Source organism: Juglans regia, chromosome 10 (assembly GCF_001411555.2).
Source record: "Juglans regia cultivar Chandler chromosome 10, Walnut 2.0, whole genome shotgun sequence".
In the NCBI taxonomy this organism is placed as follows: Eukaryota; Viridiplantae; Streptophyta; class Magnoliopsida; order Fagales; family Juglandaceae; genus Juglans; species Juglans regia.
In genome coordinates this window covers 211,577-233,862 of record NC_049910.1, presented here as the reverse complement: position 1 = coordinate 233,862, position 22,286 = coordinate 211,577, and the positions used below count along the sequence as shown (strand labels likewise).

Below are 22,286 nucleotides of genomic sequence, written 5' to 3'. Positions count from 1 at the left end.
TATATACATATATATATATATATAGAGAGAGAGAGAGAGAGAGAGAGAGAGAGAGAGATTTTTCAGAAAAACATGGAAATGATTTTCACAAGTGCAAAAAAGTTTGATATAAAAGGGCCGGATGGAGGGTGAAAGAAGAATATATAAGAAACAAGTGTTGAGGGAGTGAAGAGTACTCGAATCAGTCGATCGGATAATCCAGAGTACACAGATAGGAAGATGTGTTCATAGCTTTTGATCATGCATGGGGGCCTGGGGGGCCAGCACGAGGCAGCTTCTTGGTATTTCTATGTAGGAACGACTCAGACAAGAGAGATACCCCGCTATCGCATACCACATGGTCATCATCCAATTCACACGTGTCGCGCGACGATCGAGCATATAACAGCCAAGTTCCAATGCAACCACACGCGGCGGGTACAACTATGCATGATTTTGGCCTTGCAATTTGCATGCATGTGGCATTTATCAGGAACCCCCATATATCTTTGATTAGCCTGTCCCTACAACCCAATTAGTTGCATGTGTGCCACGTGTGCATGTATCACCGTACGTAGTATCACGTGAATATATATGCATGCCAGCTGGGACTGACACTCCCAAGTTGTCGAGTTAGAAACCGGGGCTAGCTGATCATAATTAATGACGTTAGGAATTAGGTTCAGATTGCGGAACTAGAAATTGAATTAGTTTATTTAGCTAGATAGCTAGGTTGGCAACGCAACGCAACCCAACCATAGGCGTGTTCAGTTTGGCTGGCATGGCTTTGAGAGACTTTTGAGCATTTTCAACTCTAAAATGATGCATAATCATCATTATCACCTGTGGCCAGTCAAAGGCCTTTTCTCGTGATCAAGTACGTACTCTGTCATGACTCGTGCATAATGAAGTTTGGCGAATTTGTTGATTTAGCTTGCTAGAGATCGAGAAATTAAATTGACTAGTGTAAGCTGCTGCATGGGATCGAATCAGGATATATATCGTTGAAGGAGAACTAGGGAATTGAAAAGTGGGATGGGATGATGATCAGTTCCAAGTTCAATTAATTAATGGGGATCGAGTAGGTACGGTGAATGCATGGAAAGGAATCACGAGAAACCTGGGTTTTCTTCTCCAAAATTTATGCCAAAGTCTCGCTTTTGAATTGCATAGCAAGTGGAAGTTCTATATATCGATCTTTCTCATGTATATATATACGAGGAAGCCACAGTAGTACTTCGATCTCTATTTCAAAGCCAGCCACTCAATATTGCTGCAGCATTTTTGTCTTTTGAAATACTTCGCACAGACACACAAATGCATACATGCCGCACTACAACAAATTTACCCATTTCCCACAAGTTCTCTAGAGATAAGGCAGTAGAATGAAATTATGAGAAAATGTATCATCTATGTGATTTCATTTAAGGATATATAAAGGGTAGGAGCTACATCTATGAATTAATTATATATCAGCCTAGCTAGCTCCAATATTAATTAGCAATGCATGCATGCGTGTATAACCAAATGTTCTAATTCCATTGATCTTTTTTTTTTTTTTTTTTTGATAAACAGAACAATTTCATTCCAATTTCATAAAACATCTTACATGACAACATGATCAAGCCACATGGCATGACCAGCAAACTTAGGGATAGCACCCCACCACATCTAAACATCTAATACATTCCATGGGTACCTAGCTAAACAATGAGCCTCATCATTACCTTCTCGATGTACATGCTTGATGATCACTTCCTGGAAAAGGCACATTAGACTCTTTACCTTCATTATTAAATTACCATTAAAAAATGAAGACTCCTGGGCAGCTTTCAATTCTTGAACAATCAGCAAACAGTCAGACTCAACAATTAATTTAGGGATGCCCAATGGAAGACACATTTGCAATCCCCGAAATATAGCAAGTAACTCAATGGTAGATGGTTCATTCACTGCAGGTTCAGAGACAGTTGCTGCCATCACCACCTTGCCATTGCTATCACATAAAATCATTCCAATTCCAGCCTTTTTATACTCTGTGAAAACCACCCCATCAACATTAAGCTTCAGAAAATCAAAAGGAAGTGATATCCACCTGCACAGGTTCTTCCCAGCTGCAACATTAGAAACCTTTAAAATTGAGAAAGATTTGTACAAAAAAATAGCCATATTTGCTGCTGTATAGGGAGTGATGTTCTCACTTTCCACCTTCAACTTATTCCTTTGATACCACATGCCCCAACACAGCACAAACAGGAGGGTAAAATCTACTCCACTGCCAGTAGTTAACACACCTTTCACATTATCCATAAAGCTTTTATCATGTTGGAGCCTTAAACCTATTGAACCAAACTGCCGCCACATCTCACTTAACTGAGGACAGAACAACAATGCATGAGTAACATCTTCATCCCTTTCTCCACAGAAACAGCAACCTCCTTCCACTTCAATTTTCTGGTGTCTCATATTTTTTAGTGTAGGTAAAATGTTCCTATAGGCTCGCAATGCAAAAATTTTAATCTTCCTTGGCACATTCATCTTCCATAGCTTCTTCCACATATGTCTATCTTGCACCTAGCCGGATGGTTCAGCTATCTCCCTCAAACTCAAAGCTTGAAATAGCCTATAAGCACTTTTCACAATAAAACATCCACTTACTTCCTCTGTCCATATCCATTTATCACCACAAGACATAAAAGGCAATCTAATCTTCAAGATTTCCTCAGCTATCATTGGATCAAAGAGAGCTATAACAGTATCAAACCTCCAATTTCTTATGTCCTGACAGATAAGGCTATCCACAATTGCATCCTCTTGAGAAGCAATAAGCCCATTCTCAGCACTCCTTCTTAAGCTTTTATGACTTGGAACCCAATAATCATTCCAAATAGAAATAGACTCCATACCCTACTCGCCATCGACATCCCTCTAGTAACCATTTATTTGCTACAAAGATCCCCTCCATGCGTAAGAAGGATGCACCCCCAACTTTGCTTGAAAGAATGTCCTATTGGGGAAATATTTAGCTTTATAAATCCTTTGCAGCAAAGACCCATCATTTTGTAAAATTTGTCATCTTTGCTTAGCCAAGAGAGCCATATTAAAGGAATGTAAACTTTTAAACCTCATCCCTCATCTGAATTTTGAAGCACATAAATGACTCCAGCTTAACCAATGCATTTTTTGTTCATTTCCCCTCAGTCCCCACCAGAACCTAAACATCATTCCTTCCAATTCCCTACATAAACCCAAAGGTAGCTTGAAGCATGATATAGCATATGTAGGAATCGATAAAGCTAATGCCTTAATAAGAACTTCTCTTCCTCCCTGTGATAACAAATTCTCCTTCCAGCTTTGTAGTTTATTTCATACTCTCCTTTTTATGTCAGCAAAAGCAAGAGATTTGGACCTCCCAACCAAGTTAGGCAACCCAAGATACTTATCATATTGTTGGAAAGTCCTAACACCCCACAAATTCAACAGCTCCCTCTGTTGCCCAGCATCCACATTCTTAGAAAAAACCACTGTAGTTTTTTCCTTTTTAACCTTTTGTCCCTACGCTGCCTCATATTTCTCAAGCACCCCCTGAATATGTCTAGTAGTTTGCACATCAGTTATACAAAAAATTATGCTATAATCCGCAAACAACAAGTGGCTCACAACAGGAGCCCCTCGGCAAACCTTTATTCCCCCCACTAGTTGTTTACTCTCAGCATCCTTTAACAAAGCAGTGAGACCCTCAGTATATAGAAGGAAAATGTAAGGGGAGAGAGGGTCCTCTTGCCTAAGCCCCCTAATAGGCATAATAGGACCATGAGCTTCTCCATTAATCAAAATAAAAAAGGACAAGTCTTAATCCTAGCTAGCTCTTGTTGAGACTTGGGGCATGGGATGATATATAAAATTATTATCTCATCTCATTATTACAATTTTTTCAAACTCCCACACAAAATATCATAAACAATCAAACTTTTTCAAATCTCAATTCAACATTTCAAATCTCAAAGCAATAATAATACTAAAAAATAATATTTTAAATTTTTATCTGAAACAAAAAATTCTCATCTTACTCCTCAAACATATTAATTGTCTAATTGCTTAAAATGGTAGCCTATATATTACAATCGCGGTTGATAATTCATGGTTATCCTATACATTTTAATGAGTTAATAGTGTTTGATTGATAGAATATTTGATGGCTTACTTTCATATATAGGAGTAGTACAAATTCCAAACTGCTTAATTTGATGATTATAAAGTATATAATTTTTTTTTAATTACATATGTTATTTTTTAATAAGTTTAACCTAATCATGATATATACCAAATGAAATGGAACTTAATAATGTGGCTTTATACAACTAATTTCCATTCAATGATAATAAAAAGAGAAATATAATTGATGATATATAGATTAAGAGAAAAAGACAAGGCGTAATTAACTTTGCGTTTGAGACTAATTCCAATAATATTTATTGTCGTTTTTTAAAGTTAAGAGTTAACATAAATTTTTATAATTTAGTATAGAATGGAATTATCTGTTTCTGATAAAGAATAAATCTTTTATTTCAAATTTATATATCTTATATATATATATATGAATTTGTCCCCTCAAATTTACCATTAGTGTAAATTGTACTTTTTAATTTTTATTTTAAATATTTCTTAAAAATTAAAAAATATATATACTATTTCACTAATAATCAATTCCTTAATCATTAAAAAAATAAAAAATAAAATAAAATAAAATATCCAAGCGTTTAAGTTTTAGGGAAACAAACTCATGGTAGAATCATTTTCCTCTATATAGAACATTAGTGATCACGATAACAATTTTATTTTCTGGGTAACCATGGGCTTGGCCTTCGCTAAAATTCATAGGCAAATTTCGTTACAACAATTGAAGAGAGCGGAAACCAGTAGCCGCGAGCTAGCGTCAGAGCAAGCAGACTGCCACACACATGGATAACCCACACGGACAGCGCTCTCCATTCATTTCCTTTTATTTTCGCTACCATTTTTTCATTTCAATTATACAATTTACATAACGCTCAAACTTCGAATCTCATCTCTTTCTTCTCAACAATGATTCTCTGAACTCAATTCCGATCCATAGAAAAAGCCACTCCCCCTTTCGCTCTCCCCCCGCCCTCAAGCCCCCCAGCTTCCCCCTCTCTCTCTCTCTCTCTCTCTCTCTCTCTCTCTCTCTCTGTGTGTGTGAGAAACGCCTGGGAAAGATGCTTCCGAGGTCTACAAGCGGCGTCGTTTGGATGGAAGGACCAGGAGGAGGAGAAGAAGAAGACACAGCGTCATGGACCAGAAACAACAATGAAGGCGAGCTTGGCAAGAACGACGACATTGGTCTGGGGATACCTCTCTCTTCCTTCAAGTCCATGCTCGAGAATGACTGGTACATCAACAACAACGCCCTGAACCCACCTCAACAGGACCTCCATAACCATCTCCGTGGTCTCCCAAACCCGCAAGATGTCAGAGACATTAGCTTTTGCTCGAACCCAAACGACGACAATAACCTTCTTTTGCAGACCTTGGACTCGTCCTCTTCCTGTTCTCCGTCGCAGGCTTTCAGTCTCGACCCCTCACAGGCACAGTCCCCTTTCTTGCCCCACAAATCTTGCTTCTCTTCGCTTATCAACGCCGTTTGCTCCAACCCTTTTGACAATGCCTTCGATTTGGGCCTCGATACCGGGCTTCTCGGCCCGTTCAACCCAGCTGCTTCGAACTCCCCTGCTTTGATAGGCTTCACGGCCTGGAACTCTCAGCCGCAGATTGGTGCTCCCGAACTGAGTTCTGCCTCCGATTTTCAATCAACTCGGTTGCTGCCGATATCTGACACTTCCGCCGGACTTGATGGCGGGTTTATCCCAACGTGTTTCGAGGATTTTGACAACTCAGGGAGCGCTCTGTTTCTGAACAGAGCAAAAGTTCTCAGACCCCTCGAGGTCCTCCCACAAGTGGGTTCGCCACCCACCCTGTTTCAGAAGCGAGCGGCGCTTCGGCAAGGAGCTGAAATGTCTGGGAATCTGGAGGTTTCGGGCGTTAGGTTCGACGAAAATTCGGCGAATTTGGAGAGTAGGAGGAAGAATAATGACGTTTCGGGTGATGTTGATGAAGCGAGCATCGACGTTTCAGTTGTAAATTACGATTCGGATGAGTTTGAAGGCGTTGGTAAGGTGGAGGAGAATGTTAAGAAGGGTGGGAGCAATTCTAACGCCAACAGTACTGTCACTGGCGGAGTTCAGAAGGGAAAGAAGAAGGGGCTGCCGGCAAAGAATCTGATGGCTGAAAGGAGGCGAAGAAAGAAGCTTAATGATAGGCTTTACATGCTTAGGTCTGTTGTACCCAAGATTAGCAAGGTATGAAGTAATGTTATCCTTTAGGTTTAGAGGGTTTATAATTTTTGGACTTTGCTTCGTTTGGGTTTCTTGCTATTTAAATTATACGTGCTGGTTAGTTGTTACCATACGACTTTATTCTGTATATGAAGGCCAATAATTGACATGGAAAAGTACTAATCTTGAATTTGGATGTCCTCTGTGTGTGTGTGTAATTCTTTCGCACGAACTTTATGGACCAACCGACGATTGAAGAGCCTAGAGTGAGTGCCCTTTTATCCTCTCTCCCAAAGAACTCTGAGAAATCTAAAGTGTTAAAGTCAACTAATTTGAGCTTTTGAGATAAATAATTATCAATTGTATGTTTTAATAGGAGGTGAGAAGTGTGTGTGTGTGTGTGAAATTCCAATACTTGATATCTAAATATCTAGGATCGCTGGTCGTGTGGAGGTTCTTTGGCAGTCATTATGTGGTTGCTGTGGGATTCATTAATTCATTACACTTGATGGGTCAGCCATTGTATCTGATGATTATATGTCTTATTTGTACTCAGATGGATAGAGCTTCTATTCTTGGGGATGCCATTGACTACTTAAAGGAGCTTCTGCAAAAGATCAATGACCTCCATAATGAGCTGGACTCATCCCCACCTGGGTCTTTGCTGCCACCTTCTGCAAGCTTTCACCCTTCGACACCAACTCCACCTACGCTTCCCTGTCGTGTCAAGGAAGAGCTTTGTCCGAGCTCTTTGCCAAGCCCTAAAAGCCAACAGGCACGGGTAAAGCTCAAACATCTTGCTTCTCATTTGATATTTTCAGGTTTTTAATCAATAGCCTGATGCTTGTAAGTTTGCAAATGTGCTGTATTGGTGTTGATTTTGAGATCTATTGACGATGTGTATCGGTGTCCACATAGCTTTCTTACTATTTTTGGTAGGTAATCAAGAAATTTTATTCATAAGAAAAAGGGCATAGCCCGAATACACAGGAAGTATACACATAGCTTTCTTACTTGTAAATTTGTATTTCCATATGTTTGTAAAATTGACTGAGGTATATTCAAGCAAAACCTTAAGACAATGGGGTCCAATGATTTTTACCTAGTTAGATATAATACAGTTTATCAACTTGTGATTCACACTGCGCAGTCCTGTATTGGGGAGCCCCTTAAATTTTAGTGTAAGGATGGGCAAGATTATTTTCGTGTATTAGTGGGTCGAAGCCACCATTGACCAATCGAGTGTTTCTAGAGCATACCAGAGACTTCCTTATCTTTCTTTTCTTTTCTTTTCTTTTTACAATTTTGTCAATTACCATCACTTCTGGTAGAGGAATACCTTTTACTATTTCTATACTCCAAAAACTTCTGTATCTGAGATACTTACTCTACTTCTTATATCGCATAAGACCAAGTGTTTCTCGAGCATACCGAATCAAGTTTTTGGTTGTAATCCAGGAAATTGGTTTGTTTGTAACTTGCTTGATTTCTGCATTTTATAGGTGGAGGTTCGAGTAAGGGAAGGAAGAGCTGTCAACATCCACATGTTTTGTGCCCGTAGACCGGGTCTCTTGCTTTCCACTATGAGGACTCTGGACAACCTGGGGTTAGACATACAGCAGGCTGTAATTAGCTGCTTCAATGGGTTTGCCTTGGATGTGTTCCGAGCTGAGGTATGCTTCTTTCTCTGATACAAAAGTCAGCCTTTCAATGTTTCTACCGAATTTACCTTTGGACTATGAAACAGTAGAAAGATTGCACATTTTTCTGTATTTCTTTTGTACTTATATAAAGAAAAAAGATTGCCCATTTTCGTGTTCTGGTTTTGGTGCTTTGCACCTGCACGTTTCAACGTAAAAGCCTTGTTCCCCCTGTATCCTCTAGAGCTGAAAGGTTTTCTGTTCACTATATTGGAGCAAATCTCGTTTGTATGTGGAAAAAAGCTCTGGAATACTTAAAAAACAAACCCTTTAATGGAGAGTCCGTTCCTTTAATTGGAGAGATGATAGTCCTTTTTGCCATTCTCTGATTTTCATGAAAGTACAACCGTGTTGCCCATTTCCATAGGACTTCAGATCATCTTTTCTTATTCTCTCTCTCTCTCTATCTCTCTCTCTCTCATTTGTACACATCAATTACTTGTAATAATTCTGTTTTTGACATCCCCATGGTGTCAATAAAAAAATGGAAAGTTGTTTGACAGCTTGTTACTTCTGAGATGCAACTAAAGCTTTCTAATGTCTACATCTCCACGACTCTTTCTTTCATTTGATACTGTAAGAAGATGAGAGAACAGATTATTTGAAAAATAATCAATGCTGATAAATGATGGTATATGAATGAAAAAGGGAGCATGGTAGTCCTTCAGTGGATTTTTCAATAGCTTGAGAAAGGTAAAGATGGCTAATGAGTGGAAAGAAACAAAAGTAAGGAAACAAAATTTCAAATCTAGGGAGATTTTTTTTCTAGTCATATTCTGTCACTTTGCTGTCTAGCTTTATTGATTGCTATTAGACCAACATGCAAGGCAGGATATTGATTCTTTGAACAATTTCATATGTAAAAGGATGACAGAATGTCAGTAACAGTATGGACTGCTATAAGATTCGGTAGTACAATGTGTGGTGGTTTCTCTCTCTAGAATATTTTCTCTCTGTACAGTTTCAGTTTTTGTTGTGGTTTTCCTTTCTGCTGGTAGTGTTTCATTAATGGCTTTTCCTCCTTGAGGGGATTAGTGTATCACTGAATCACTAGGGTGGTATTGTTTGTGGGTTGGGTTAGATGGGGTTGTATAAGGAGGTATTTTTTGATCAGAAGTTCTTCTTGAGTTCAGTAAGGAGAAAGCAAGGTGGTGGAGGATTATAGAAAGTGCTGCTTAGTTAGGGGTAGATTTAACTCAGTATTATTCAGTTTCATTATGAGTAGCAGTGATGCGATGGGGTCTACTAGGAATGTTGTCATTGATAAAAAATGTTTTGAGTTTAAGAAGATGAATGCAAGGTGGTGGAGAATCACCGAGAGCAGTTGTCGTGTTGTGAATCATATCTTCATTGATCAGGCTTCGCTGGGATGGTTGAATGTCATGGTGAAGGAAGGTATTGCCTGTGAGGGAAACACTGGTTTTCTCAGAATTCGAAGAAATGGTGCCCAGGTACTGGTGGTGCAACGACAGCGTAACTCATATGGGAGTTTTTTCACCTTATCGGAATTTGGTCAAGAGAGACGGCGCGGCCTACTAATAATACCGGAAGGGAGGAAAGGGGTAGGTTGGAGAAATTTTGGAGAGCTGTTAAAAGAAATTTCTGTACCTTCCTCTGTTATGGGAGGGAAGAACAGATGGAGTTGTCCATGGATGGCCCCTCCTCTGCCACTGGGGCGACAAGGTGCTACTTCTTTCAGTGAGGCCGTGTCTCAACCTGAAAAGGGGACAGGCGTTAATTCTACGTTGGTGAAGGCACAGCTCTGTGAAGATGCAAGTATGGGCAGGCACTTGTCGGGACCAAATATGGTAACTGTACTACAAGCTTTGGCTGAGATGGAGACGCAAGTGGGGCTTTTAAATCTGAATATGGAATTGTTAAAACGCTGCGTTGAGGGAGGATTACAGATGGAGAAGGAACCCGTAATGGGCCAGGGAGAAGACACTATATCAGGTGTCTTAGCAGAAGGGGTTTTTAAAGGAAAAAATGTAGTCTTTGGTGGGCCTAAATCGCAGGCTTGTTTTCAGCCCAATAAGCAGACGCAACACACTTCTGAGGCCCAGCAGATTGCTTGGAGACCCAACCCAACCCCGATGCTGTTCAGTGGGCCGAAACCTTCACAGTTGGCAGTGGATCAAGGGCCGACGCCGATGGTGGTGGTTCCGTCGGAGGTGGTGGCTCCGTCAGAGGTAGTGGATCTAGGGCCGACGACGAAGGTGGTGTTTCCGTCGGAGGTGGTGGCTCCGTTGGAGGTGGGGGCTTCGTCAGAGGTTCGGATTGAGCCGAAACTTCATTCTTCGTCGCCGAAATCTCCACAGACTCAGCCGTGTGATGAAGGGTTGATGGGAATGGACTTATCGGCGAGGTCTGGGTGTGTGGGGAGTGTATCGGCAGCCTCTTCAGAGATTTCGACACCGATATTCGTCTTGAAGGACCACTCTTTGACACAGACTGGGTCGTCGGCAGGGGATGGGTTGTTTGGTAGCGATGGGCAGCTACAGACACCTCGACGTGAGGATGTTGAGGCTGGTGAGTTGGTAGAGGTGTCGGCAGAGGCTGGGTTGGTTGGGTTGTCACTGCCGTGTGTCACTTTACCATTGGAGATGGGCCTGGTTGATGTGCATAAGTCTGGAGATGGATTTGAAGTCATGAAAATTTCTGAAAATATGATGACATCAATTGGTGAACCAGATTTAGCATGTGGATCAGAACTGGCCCTATTAGCTCCTGGTAGTTCTGGGGAGGTGGGGGCTGTTCTGACTCCTCTATGTACACTGCCTCCCAATTCTATATTTGGGAGTTGTCCATCAAATTGGGTCTTTAAGAAGGTAGAGGAGATCAAAGATGTTATTGGGATTTCCTTTGGAGGGTATGAAGAACAATTTAAGGCCCTGCTCATAGCCCTTGAAGCTAGTCATTCAAAATCAGCCACAAAGCAAGATAGGGAACTTAGAAGGCTAATGTGCTCCATCAACTATGATGTAAAGGAAGGGAGTGCTGGAAGAGATAGATCGAAAGGGAGGGGTAACACTTTGTTTTAATGAAGCCTAAGATTTTATCATGGAATGTGCGGGGGCTCAATGATCGCAATAAATGCCTTCGTATCAAATCATTATTGCGGATGTGGAAGGGTGATATGGTATGCTTCCAAGAAACGAAGTTGCAATTCATAGATAGAAGAATGGTGCAAAGTTTGTGGGGGTGCTCGCATGTGGGATGGACTTATTTGGCTTCTTTGGGAGCCTCAGGTGGAGTTTTATTGATGTGGGATAAAAGAGTGGTTGAGGCGATTGAGGAGAGTATTGGAGATTACTCGGTTGCGACTTTATTTAAAAATGTGGATGATGGTTGGGAATGGGCATATGCAGGTTCCTATGGTCCTAACGTAGATAGGGATAGGAGAAGGCTGTGGGAGGAGTTGGCAGGTCTATACTCTTTATGGGAGGTGCCGTGGTGTATGGGGGGTGATTATAATACTACTCGCTTTTTTAGTGAACGCTCAGGACATTATAGAAATTCTTTGGCCATGGAGGATTTCTCAGAGTTCATTTTTGAACTGGATCTCATGGATCTTCCTCTAGTAGGGGGCGAGTACACTTGGTCAAACGGACGAGTTTGGTCGAGATTGGATAGATTTCTTGTTTCTCCTTCGTGGGAAGCACATTATCCGGAAGTAAGTCAGAAATGGTTAGCTCGAGTCAGCTCAGACCATTTTCCTATCATTTTAGATTGTGGGGGAATTAACAGGGGTCGTCGGTACTTTAAGTTTGAAAACATGTGGCTAACAGCGGACGGGTTTGTAGAGAGGGTGAGTGCTTGGTGGTCATCATATCATTTTAATGGTACTCCAAGTTTCATTCTTGCAGGTAAGTTGAAGGCTTTGAAACAGGATCTAAAGAAGTGGAACTTGGACGTTTTCGGTCACATTGACAATCAGAAGTCTACACTATTGGAGGAACTGCAGGAGTTAGAGGGTAAAGAATTACTGGGAGATATTTCGGAGGAGGAGTTATTGAGGAAGGGCATGGTTATGGCTAACTTGGAGAGGGTTCTGTTTTCAGAGGAGATTTCATGGCGTCAAAAATCTAGGGCACTTTGGTTGAAAGAAGGTGATAGGTGCACAAAGTTCTTTCACAAAGTTGCTAACTCACATCGGCGTAATAATACTATTGAGTCGCTCCAAGCTGGCTCTCAGGTGTTGTCTTCTTCTCCGGAGCTAGAAAACCATATTGTACATTATTACGAGACCCTTCTCACAGAATTGGATTTTTGGAGGCCGAAGCTTGACACATTGCCCTTTGGGGCAATTGACCCACAGAGTGTAAGTGTCTTGGAGAGACCTTTTGTTGAAGAAGAAATCTACAAGGTCATTTCTGGTATGGCTAAGGATAAAGCACCGGGTCCGGATGGCTTTTCAATGGGGTTTTTTCAAACTTGTTGGGATATAGTCAAAGGTGATGTTTTGCAGGTTTTTCATGAATTTCACTCTTGTCAAAAGTTTGAAAAATCTCTTAATGCGACTTTCATTGCTCTCATTCCTAAGAAACAGGGGGCATCAACTATTGAGGACTTTCGTCCAATAAGTCTCATTAGTAGCATTTATAAGATCATTTCAAAGGTTCTTGCTAACCGGCTTAGTATGGTGCTAGAACCTATTATTTCCAAGTCTCAAAACGCATTTATTCGAGGGAGACAGATTCTTGATTCGGTACTCATTGCAAATGAATGTTTGGATCACAGACTACGGGGGGGAGGTCCAGGTGTTCTTTGCAAGCTTGACATGGAAAAGGCATATGATCATGTGAATTGGGAATTCCTTCTATATCTTCTTAAGAGGTGTGGTTTTGGAGGTAGGTGGATTTCATGGATGAGGCATTGTATTTCAACCGTCCGATTCTCAGTTTTAGTTAATGGCACACCTGCTGATTTTTTTGATAGTTCGCGGGGATTGCTGCAGGGAGATCCTCTTTCTCCCCTCTTATTTGTTATAGTTATGGAGGCTTTAAGCAGGATGGTACAGGCTGCTGTTGGGGGAGGTTACTTGTCTGGTTTTCAGGTGGGTAATGGCTCAAGTGGTTCTGTTATCATCTCACATCTTCTTTTCGCAGATGACACTCTAGTCTTCTGCAAAGCGGAAAATAGTCAGATCCAAACTTTGCGAGCACTGTTACTCTGTTTTGAAGCAGTGTCAGGGCTTAAGGTGAACCTTGGCAAGTCTGAGATGGTTCCTGTGGGTGCAGTTTCTAATATCCATAGTTTAGCACGCCTTCTGGATTGTAAGGTGTCTTCTTTCCCAATGCAATATTTGGGGCTTCCATTGGGTGCAACTTTTAAGAATAGAGCTGTATGGGACGGAGTGGTGGAGAAGGTAAAGAAAAGGTTGGCTGGTTGGAAAATGGTGTATTTATCAAAAGGGGGCCGCCTCACTCTTATTAAGAGTACTCTCACTAATCTCCCCACATATTTTTTATCTTTGTTTCCTTTGCCTGCAGGGGTGTTGAACAGAATGGAAAAACTCTTTAGGGCTTTTTTATGGGGAGGTTTGGGAGAGGAAAGGAAAATTCATCTAGTTAGATGGAGTACAGTTTGTGCCTCAGTTGTGAATGGGGGGTTGGGAGTGTGTAACTTGAGATCCTTTCCTTTAATAAAGCTCTATTAGGGAAATGGCTTTGGAGATATCACTTAGAGGGGGGATCTTTGTGGAAGGAAATTATTGACGCTAGATATGGTGTCACTGGGGGTGGTTGGTGTTCCAACGAAGTGAGAGGGGGCTATGGTGTGGGTTTATGGAAGTTTATAAGGAAAGGGTGGCCATGCTTTGCAAATCATATACGCTTTGTAGTTGGTGAGGGTAATCGAATCAGTTTCTGGAGAGACGTGTGGTGTGGAGATCGAGCATTAGAAAGGGCTTTTCCAGGATTATATCGTATTGCAGTTAACAGGGAGGTTTCAGTGGCGGATGTGCGACTATTTTCTCATGGCTCGTACCAATGGAACATTCTTTTTATTAGAAATTTTCATGATTGGGAATTACCTATTGTTTCAAACTTTTTCAGTCTACTACATTCCATGGGGACTTCTATAGCACAGCGAGATAGATTGAAGTGGAGGTCTAATAATCACAAGACATGTACTGTTAAGGCGTATTATAACATCTTGACATTACAAGAGCGTACTCCATTCCCTTGGAAGAAGATTTGGCGGTCCCGTGTGCCTTCTAAAGTAGCTTTTTTTGTTTGGACTGCCGCTCTTGGGAAGATATTGACTACGGACAACCTGAGGAAGAGAGGATGTATAGTAATGGATTGGTGTTACATGTGTAAAAAGAATGGAGAATCTGTGGACCACCTTTTATTGCATTGTGAGGTAACAAGGGTGTTGTGGGATGAGATCTTTCATAGGGTTGAAGTTGCTTGGGTTATCCTATGAGAGTAGTGGACTTGTTGGGTTGTTGGAGAAAGCTGTACGGTTGTCATCAAGTGGCAGCGCTATGGAAGATGATTCCGTCATGCATCATGTGGTGCATTTGGACGGAAAGGAATGCGCGTTGCTTTGAAGACAAGGAACGCACAATGGCCGAGATGAAGAATTTTCTGTTACACACTCTAATGTGCTGGTTTTCTGCTATTGTATTGCATGGGGACGATGTTCATGATTTTTTGTCTTTAATTTATCGCTCTTAGAATGTATTTAGGTGTTCTTCTGTATACTCCCTGTGTACATAGGCTATGCCTCTTTCATTCATATATATAATATTGATCTCTTACTTATCAAAAAAAAAAGATTCGGTAGTACATGTCAGGTTTCTCAGAAATGCAAAGCAATACGAAAGGGACCTTTATTCTATTAGTGGCACCTGAATGGATGGTCCATGCGGCCTCTCCTTTTGTTAAGTGTGGCCTAAGGAATTCTTCGCCCAAGCGGGTACAAGCTTTTTGGCCAATTATGGTCATCCAAAGACTTGATTTTTTTTTTTCATTGTTCATCAGCAATGCGGGGAAGGCCAGGATGTGTTGCCCGAGCAGATTAAAGCAGTACTCTTGGATTCAGCCGGCTGCCCCAGTATGATGTAACTCGGTACTTGATCAGTAAATGCAACCTGTTCGTATAGATGGAGGAACTAACTGTAGTGGTGCACGGCCAGGAGGAGTAGTTGGTAAGTGCATTTGCTCCTCATTCCCTTCGGTAAAGGTAAATGGTGAAGGTGCACAGATCCAAGTCCTAATGTTCGAAGCTTGATCTAACGTTATTCAGTGGAATATGTTTTGTAAACGTGCTTTGAAGCATAGCAAACTTACGGTGATATCTGAATATCTTCAGCTTTAAGAATAAAAATGTTTCGCTTTTTCCTTAACCTGTGCGAATAATATGTAATCCCTTGAATGCAGTCTGGCTGTCCAGTTTGATGGGTACCTTTTCATTTTTGATAACTAGAGTCTTGGATCTCTATATGATACAAACTAAGAACGCCATAATTCTGAACACGTCGAAGCTGAAAACGCCATCTCAATCATGGATGGATGGCTTGTCGACTTGGAATCGCCTTGGTTATGACTTACCATCTTATTCAAAGGATTCCTTTCTTCTCTTGCAATCCCAATTTGCCTATCTACCTCTTCGATCATTCTTCTCCCTCCTCCCATACCTTGTTGAATTCCTCAACATTCGGCTAGCCAGCTGCCCTGCCCGTCCTTCATCCGAATCGGAAGAGCACTTGTATTTGTAAAATCGATGTAAACAACACACCCGTTGTTTTGCAAATAAAATAAAGTCCGACTATGTTATTGATGTGTTGACTTGCAAATAAAATTTTTCAGTCAGAAGTAAGCATTATAATATCAATGAAAATATCAACCAAATGGAGATTTAGCTAAATGTCAATGCAGTCGGCCAGTTTTGAAGCATCATCAAGTTATTCTAAATTCTATTGCCGATGTAAATCAGACGCAAAAGTTGTCTTCTTATTCACTCAAGTTTTTTATTTTTTTGGATTGTAAAAAATGTAATTTATAATGGCGCATTTGTGTTTCTCAATTTCTTAACATTGACATCCCAAATTTTCAGTTTTGGTTTTGGGAGTTTGATTGAGACTTGATTTGAGTTTCACATCATTGCAACGTGTAATGAAATATTTGAAAAATAGAAAATATTATAGTAAAAACCCAAAAATTGAAAGAAGAAAAAATAGGAATTTAATGAACTAAAAAAGATTTAGAAAGTAAAAAATAAAAACTGAGAATCAAGAAAGAACAGGAACAATTATGGACTTCCATATGCAGTGCAGTGCAAGAATGATCTGTAATTAAGCACCGTCTTACTGTATGGAATGGAAAGGGAAGTAATAGGCCACGCACCTTTATATTGATCTGCCATACTATCATCCTTCGCAAGTTTTGTATCTTTCTTGTCGTTGGAATTTGGTAAACCAAACAACGCTAGGCTAGCTAACTGTTTCGGCGCTCTAGCAAACAATGCAGAACGTTTTGGCCCTCTCCCGCCCACTTAATACAAATATTAATCCTCCTCCTTTTCAAGTTACCTGTTCTGTTATATTTATATATAATTCGATAGTGGTGAGGCTAGATAAAGTTCTGCTTTAGCTGGTATTCTTTTCTTTGCGTAGATGAGTCTTCTCACTTCGTTGCATCCACAGTGACACGATCACAGTAAAATAGGAGGCAAGGCCATATTGAAAGTTTGTGCTGGAAATTGTAATCTAATGAAGGTATCATCTTTCAAAGCTGTTGGCTTTCTTTGTTTCTGTTGATGTTCTTGGTCATGCTTGTAGATCTGTTTTAACCCAGGTGCAAAGTACGCATTAACACGTGGCCTACTTTTCAGAAATTTCAAATGATTTAGCAAGTGGCACAGTTAGGCCTCGTTTGAATGTTGAGTTAAGGTGAAATTTTTTAAGAATAGTAGTGAGTTGAGATAGTAAAGTTAAATAAAAAAAATTATAAAATTAAAATATTGTCAGAATATAATTTTTTAATATAATTTTTGTTTTAAGATTTAAAAAAATTAATTATTTTTGTATTTTGTTTATAAGTTTGAAAATTTTTTATAATGATTAAGTAATGATTAGATAAAAAATTTAAAAACTTAAAATTATTAAATATTTATATTTGAGTTATATTTGTATGTTAAGATAAAACGAAATGATCTCAACATCCAACCGGGCAGTTATGTAGCTGTCTCTTATGATTTTGATATTATGTTTACACACTATGGCAGGCATTTTGTGTTCTTCAAACAAAGGGAGTCAAATGTGCAGATCTGATCTCTCAGGTGCATCTAAGGTCTCTCCTACATTACTCTTTCTGATTTCTTTTGCATGTATATGTTATTGGAGGCTTCAGTTGCGCCACATATTCATTATCAGGACCTTCAGGCACACTATTTGGAACTGAGATGTTTTCGTTTATATAAAAAGCTCAGAAAAAGCAGATGTTTTCCTTGAAAAATTAACACTATTCAAAAAGTCTTTCTATTTCGTGTTCTTTTCCCCTTTAATGTTGTTTGTTTTCCACTGGTCAGGTGTATTTAAAAAGAATTGTTCTGACTCGACGCTCAATCATTTGGTACAGTAATAATTCATAACAAGTGTTTAAATTTGAATTGGACTACGAACATTGAGATCCTGACCGGTCATCTCATAAGTCTTTTTCGTATGGATAGAATTGATCTTTCCTATTTACGGTTCAAATAGGTTTCCACTAATAAGTTCTATTTGTTTTATTTGAATTGATATTATTTGCTGGTGTGTTCTTTTTGCAAGTGCCTTTTGTTTCACCCTTTTTACTTTATCTTGATCCTATAATTTTTTCTATGAACATTGTTTAGTGTTTTGTATTGTGGTTGGATTTGTTTAATTTTTTGATGCCTAGGTTTTGATTTTTGTTGAATATCTATAACTCCCATGCATCCGGCTATAATCACGGTTTTCTTTTGGCATAAGTGAGGGTTATCAATCAAATTGAGTACCGTCCTCTTCTTACAAAAACAAAAAAAAAAAAAAAGGTATCTATATGTGTCGCACGTAACAGATCTAAGGTTTGACATATGAGATCAAGGGTTTGTGAGGAACAAAGACAAGGGAAGGGATGGGGCTGGGCTTCTGAAGGAATTCACCATGGGGTTCACTTCAGATCAAGTCAATTAGTTTAGTTTTACTTTTACTTACTTGCAGACGGGCTTCTTGATGGGCCTAGATATGGGTTTATGTTAAGTTGTTTGTTTTATTCGGCCGGCCCAGTAGCTTGCCGAGCCATTATTTTATTTCCTTAGTTGAACTTCTTTTAATTAGTAATTGTTGTATTTCGAAGGAAATAGTTACTGAATCTGACATATATGTATGATGTACCTTTGGTGAATATTGTAATAACCATCTGGAATGTAACATCAAAAATCCTAAATTTCTCTTTTTTCTTTCAATCTTCTTCGAAGAGAGTAACATTTCCATGTGATTTTCTTTCTTTCTTTATTTATTTGGTGTGTTTCAATATGTATTTCTATATCAAGCACTTGGGAAGTTACTTTCCTTCTTCTTGTCCTATATGGTCAAATCAACAGCCTATAATTTAAGATAAAAAACAAAAATCATGCTAAAAGCCAAGAAGAGAGGGGATTTGATCCTTGATTGAAATTAATTTGAGCAACTTCATGCCGCAAAAATATACAGCATGTACATACTCAAACAAACACATTTCTGTATGACAAAATGCCCAATTTCAATGCGATAGAAGGCAATCATCATCGAGGATTGTACAAAACTAGTGAATTTGAATGCAATAGATGGAAATGAAGGTTGTAGGACTTACTACTAAGTTCCACATTGCTTAAGGATGATTATTATATTGTCTTGATCTCCTATATAAAGGTTAGTCTAGGAGGCCAAATCAATCCAAAATCTAATTTTAATGAGTTTAAGTTTTTTTTTTTTATATTTATAATATTTTAATTTATTATTTAAATTATATTATAATTTGGGTCTAAAAAAATATTTTTAGATCAAAAAAATTCTTTTAAACACAATATGGTGCCTAGGCGCTGGGCGGGGCGCAAGGCGGATTGAATTTTTTCCCCCGCCCCTCGGCATCGGGGCGGGGAAAAATCCCCCGCACCCCACCCCGCACCATGCGGGTATATGGATTGTATTAAAATTTTAGAGTTTGATTTATTTAATTAAATAAATCACATTCTAATTGACACATATAATTTTATAGGTATTGCTAGTGCTAAATCTCACTTCTTCTTTTTTCAAAATTTTAAATATTTTTAAAAAATAAAAGAAAAATATTAATACATTAATAATCACTTTCTTAATTATTAAACAATTAAATATATAAAAAATTAAAATAAGACGACAAAATGACAATACATACTACCATTTCTTAATTTAATATTTGTAATTTGACACAACAGAACACAAATGCGCAAATTCGAATCTCTGACTCTGTTTTAGGTTTAAAAGATAAAATTGAGTGTTGATTCTCATAACACGGCATGATGGACACAACAAAAGGTTGATTTATTACTCAAAGTTCATTTTAAGTTTTTTATCATTTTATTTTAAGTATTTTCTTAACATCTTTAATTATTAAGGAAAAAATTTTAAAAATATATAATTTTATTAATAATTATTTCTTTAATTATTAAGTAAAATTAAAAATTAAAAAAATTAAATATAAAATAAGTAATAAATTAGTAATAAGAATGTAATAATCATTTTCTCACAACAAAAAGGTTTACGAGAGAAAAGGCCCACGAGCCCAACTACCCTCTCAGCAATTGCCGTTGCGCCCACATTGTACAGTGGTTGTTCCCAATTGAAATCAACTCGGATTCCCTTCCTCGTTCTTCCAGGGAGGCGGCCATGGAAGACAGTTTCAAAGTCCGAGTAGACAAGACATTCGGCTCCTTAGCTTCTTCAACACCTCCCTCAACAGCAACAACAATTTCGTCCTCTTCTCTCTGGTCTCTCACGGACGACGAAATCCAGAGGAGAGAATGGATCCGTGACAAGACCATCCCCGAACCCGAGTCCGAATCTTTCTTCTGCAACTCCCATGGTAAAGTGTTCCAAAAAGTCAATAGTCCTCTGGAACTGAGGGACGAGCTGGAGAGGGACCTCGAAGACCTTGACGATGATAGCGCGGGCGATGAACCCCAGCGGCGGCCGTCGAATAAACCGGAAGACAACGACGATGAAGAGTGGAACATTAAGTCTAGTATTGGCCAAGACTGTACCTTGGATTACGAGGTATGTAAAGAATTTTTATTTTTATTTTTTGCTTTCTCTTTCTGCCGTCGTTTTTGGATGTTAGCTTATGTTAAAGATTTTGTACGTGTAAGAACGGAAAATGTTTAGAAAGTAGTTCCACGCTTTGCATTGATTTAAATGGGGATATGATTACTCATCTAAACGTGCTGAGTTTGTGTGTGAAATGTTATATATTAAAGTTTGATGGGTTCACTTCGTTGTTAGTATGTAGTAATGGTTATGGGTTTGTCATTCTCCATAGTAGAGAAAGACGATAGATTTTATCTAAAGGGAGATTCGTTGTCTGGGCAGGAAGAGAGAGATGAATACGACAAACTGGCTATTGGCGGGGAAAAGGCTGAGCATCGCATGTACATGAGGGATATAATGGATTATGCTATAGACGTAGATTCTTGCAATGAGCTTCCCGATTCTTTTGAGGAAGTTGCTAGGGACCCGCGTGCGAATCATTTGGCTGCAAAACTTAGGCTGAGAGAGGATGCAGAAGCCGCTCAGAAAATCGATTCTTTGCGGGTCTCCGAGAAAGATGTAACGGGAGAGGAACATCCCCAAATCAACACATCTGAGGGCGGTGTTAACCTGAAATCTATTCTCAAGAGAAAGGAGGCTCAATTGGATTCGAAGTCAGAAAAACGTGTCCGGTTTGAACTCGAGTATGAAGATAATTGTAATAATGGTGTTTCCAATGAGGCTAACTTTTCCACTCAATGCTATTCTTCTGCAGTTCCGGATTATGTGCGAAATCCTTCGAAATATACACATTACACTTTTGACTCATCAGGCGACATGGATGAAGCATCTAACAAGCAAGCCTATATGGACTTTCTCAAGGTGATAAAGAGGTCAAATAATTTCGAATCACAGCCAGATGCTTTCATTGATCTACCTGCTGTCACCTTTATACCAAAAAGAAAAATGGATGATACTATAATGACCAAGAAACCAGCTGCTTTGAGGCAGAACGAGAAGGATGATGTTGGTAGTAAGTTTCTGCATAGGAGAGAGTTGCCTACTGGAATTGCAGCTGGGGACGTGGAAGCCGGTGAAGTTTGTGCAATGGAGGAAGATGAAACGGAGCCGGTAGCTGATGGAAGAAACAGTTCGCAGAGACTGGGCCGAAACTATAGGACCAAATCTGTTGTTTGACTTTGATGATTGATCACCTTGTGAGCTCAGGGAGGCACCACAATGCTAGCTTTCTCTCCTTTTGTATTCAATCTTGATGCATTTTATCTAAAGATTTTTTAATTTTTAATTTTGTATTATTCTTATCTAGTTCGTGCTTCGCGTGCTATTGATGAAGAGGAAAAGACTGGCAGATGACAGTAGAACAAATATCTCATATCTTATCTGATCCGTTCCAAAATAGGAAATCCTGTAACAGGTAGGAGAGTAGACGTTGATCAAACCACTCTGTTCTGAATAAGAAAAATAAGCATGGCCTTGAAAACCTCTTTTTACCTAGTGTTTAGATGGTCAGCTCTGTAACCTAGTTAATGTAAATTTCTTATTTTTATTTTTTAATTTTTAACCTTGTTTCGTGTGGCCTGATGATGAACGTGCATGTTGTTCTTTGCATTTTTTGGATCTGTCCGTCTTCAGCTAAAGACATCTTGTAGTGCCTCCTGATTTTGGTGTCCATCATTTGTATAAAGACGACCTTCGCGTGCACTTTTAAGTTTGTTGCTCCTTCATCGTCTTCCGACCAAAGAATGGGATCAGTTCAAGATGTGCCTCCCCTCCCTGAGAAGCAAGTTACCTGCTTTGTCAATTCAATAGTAGGCCTTGTCAGGCTTCTCGCCTAAACCACTTGTTTTATCTAAATCCCAGAAAGAGAACCTTAGAAAAATGAACTTTCAATGCCATTTTGTCCAACAGCAATCAAATTAGAAAGCGTTTACTAAACAATAAGATATATAGATCATAATAGCATTGCAGAACTGCAGATGTTGAACGTTAATGCAATCAAGT

The 22,286-nt window shown here is 39.3% G+C and overlaps 2 protein-coding genes across 3 annotated transcripts; both read left to right on the top strand.

Annotated features, from left to right (window-relative positions):
* The first annotated feature begins 5,148 nt into the window (after positions 1–5,148).
* On the top strand, positions 5,149–15,419 carry LOC109001857 (transcription factor ICE1-like). 2 transcript variants are annotated; one of them, XM_018979333.2, is made up of 4 exons: positions 5,149–6,356; positions 6,889–7,107; positions 7,835–8,005; positions 15,022–15,419. In XM_018979333.2, the coding sequence occupies exons 1-4, from the start codon at positions 5,217–5,219 to the stop codon at positions 15,103–15,105; spliced, it is 1,614 nt and encodes a 537-aa protein (XP_018834878.1). In that variant the 5' UTR covers positions 5,149–5,216; the 3' UTR covers positions 15,106–15,419. The 2 variants fall into 2 exon arrangements, with proteins under 2 accessions (XP_018834878.1, XP_018834877.1); XM_018979332.2 differs by having other exon boundaries at positions 6,889–7,113.
* A 4,402-nt stretch (positions 15,420–19,821) lies between these two features.
* Positions 19,822–21,786, top strand: LOC109001856. The gene is made up of 2 exons (XM_018979330.2): positions 19,822–20,294; positions 20,607–21,786. The coding sequence occupies exons 1-2, from the start codon at positions 19,908–19,910 to the stop codon at positions 21,459–21,461; spliced, it is 1,242 nt and encodes a 413-aa protein (XP_018834875.1). The 5' UTR covers positions 19,822–19,907; the 3' UTR covers positions 21,462–21,786.
* The last annotated feature ends 500 nt before the right edge of the window (positions 21,787–22,286 follow it).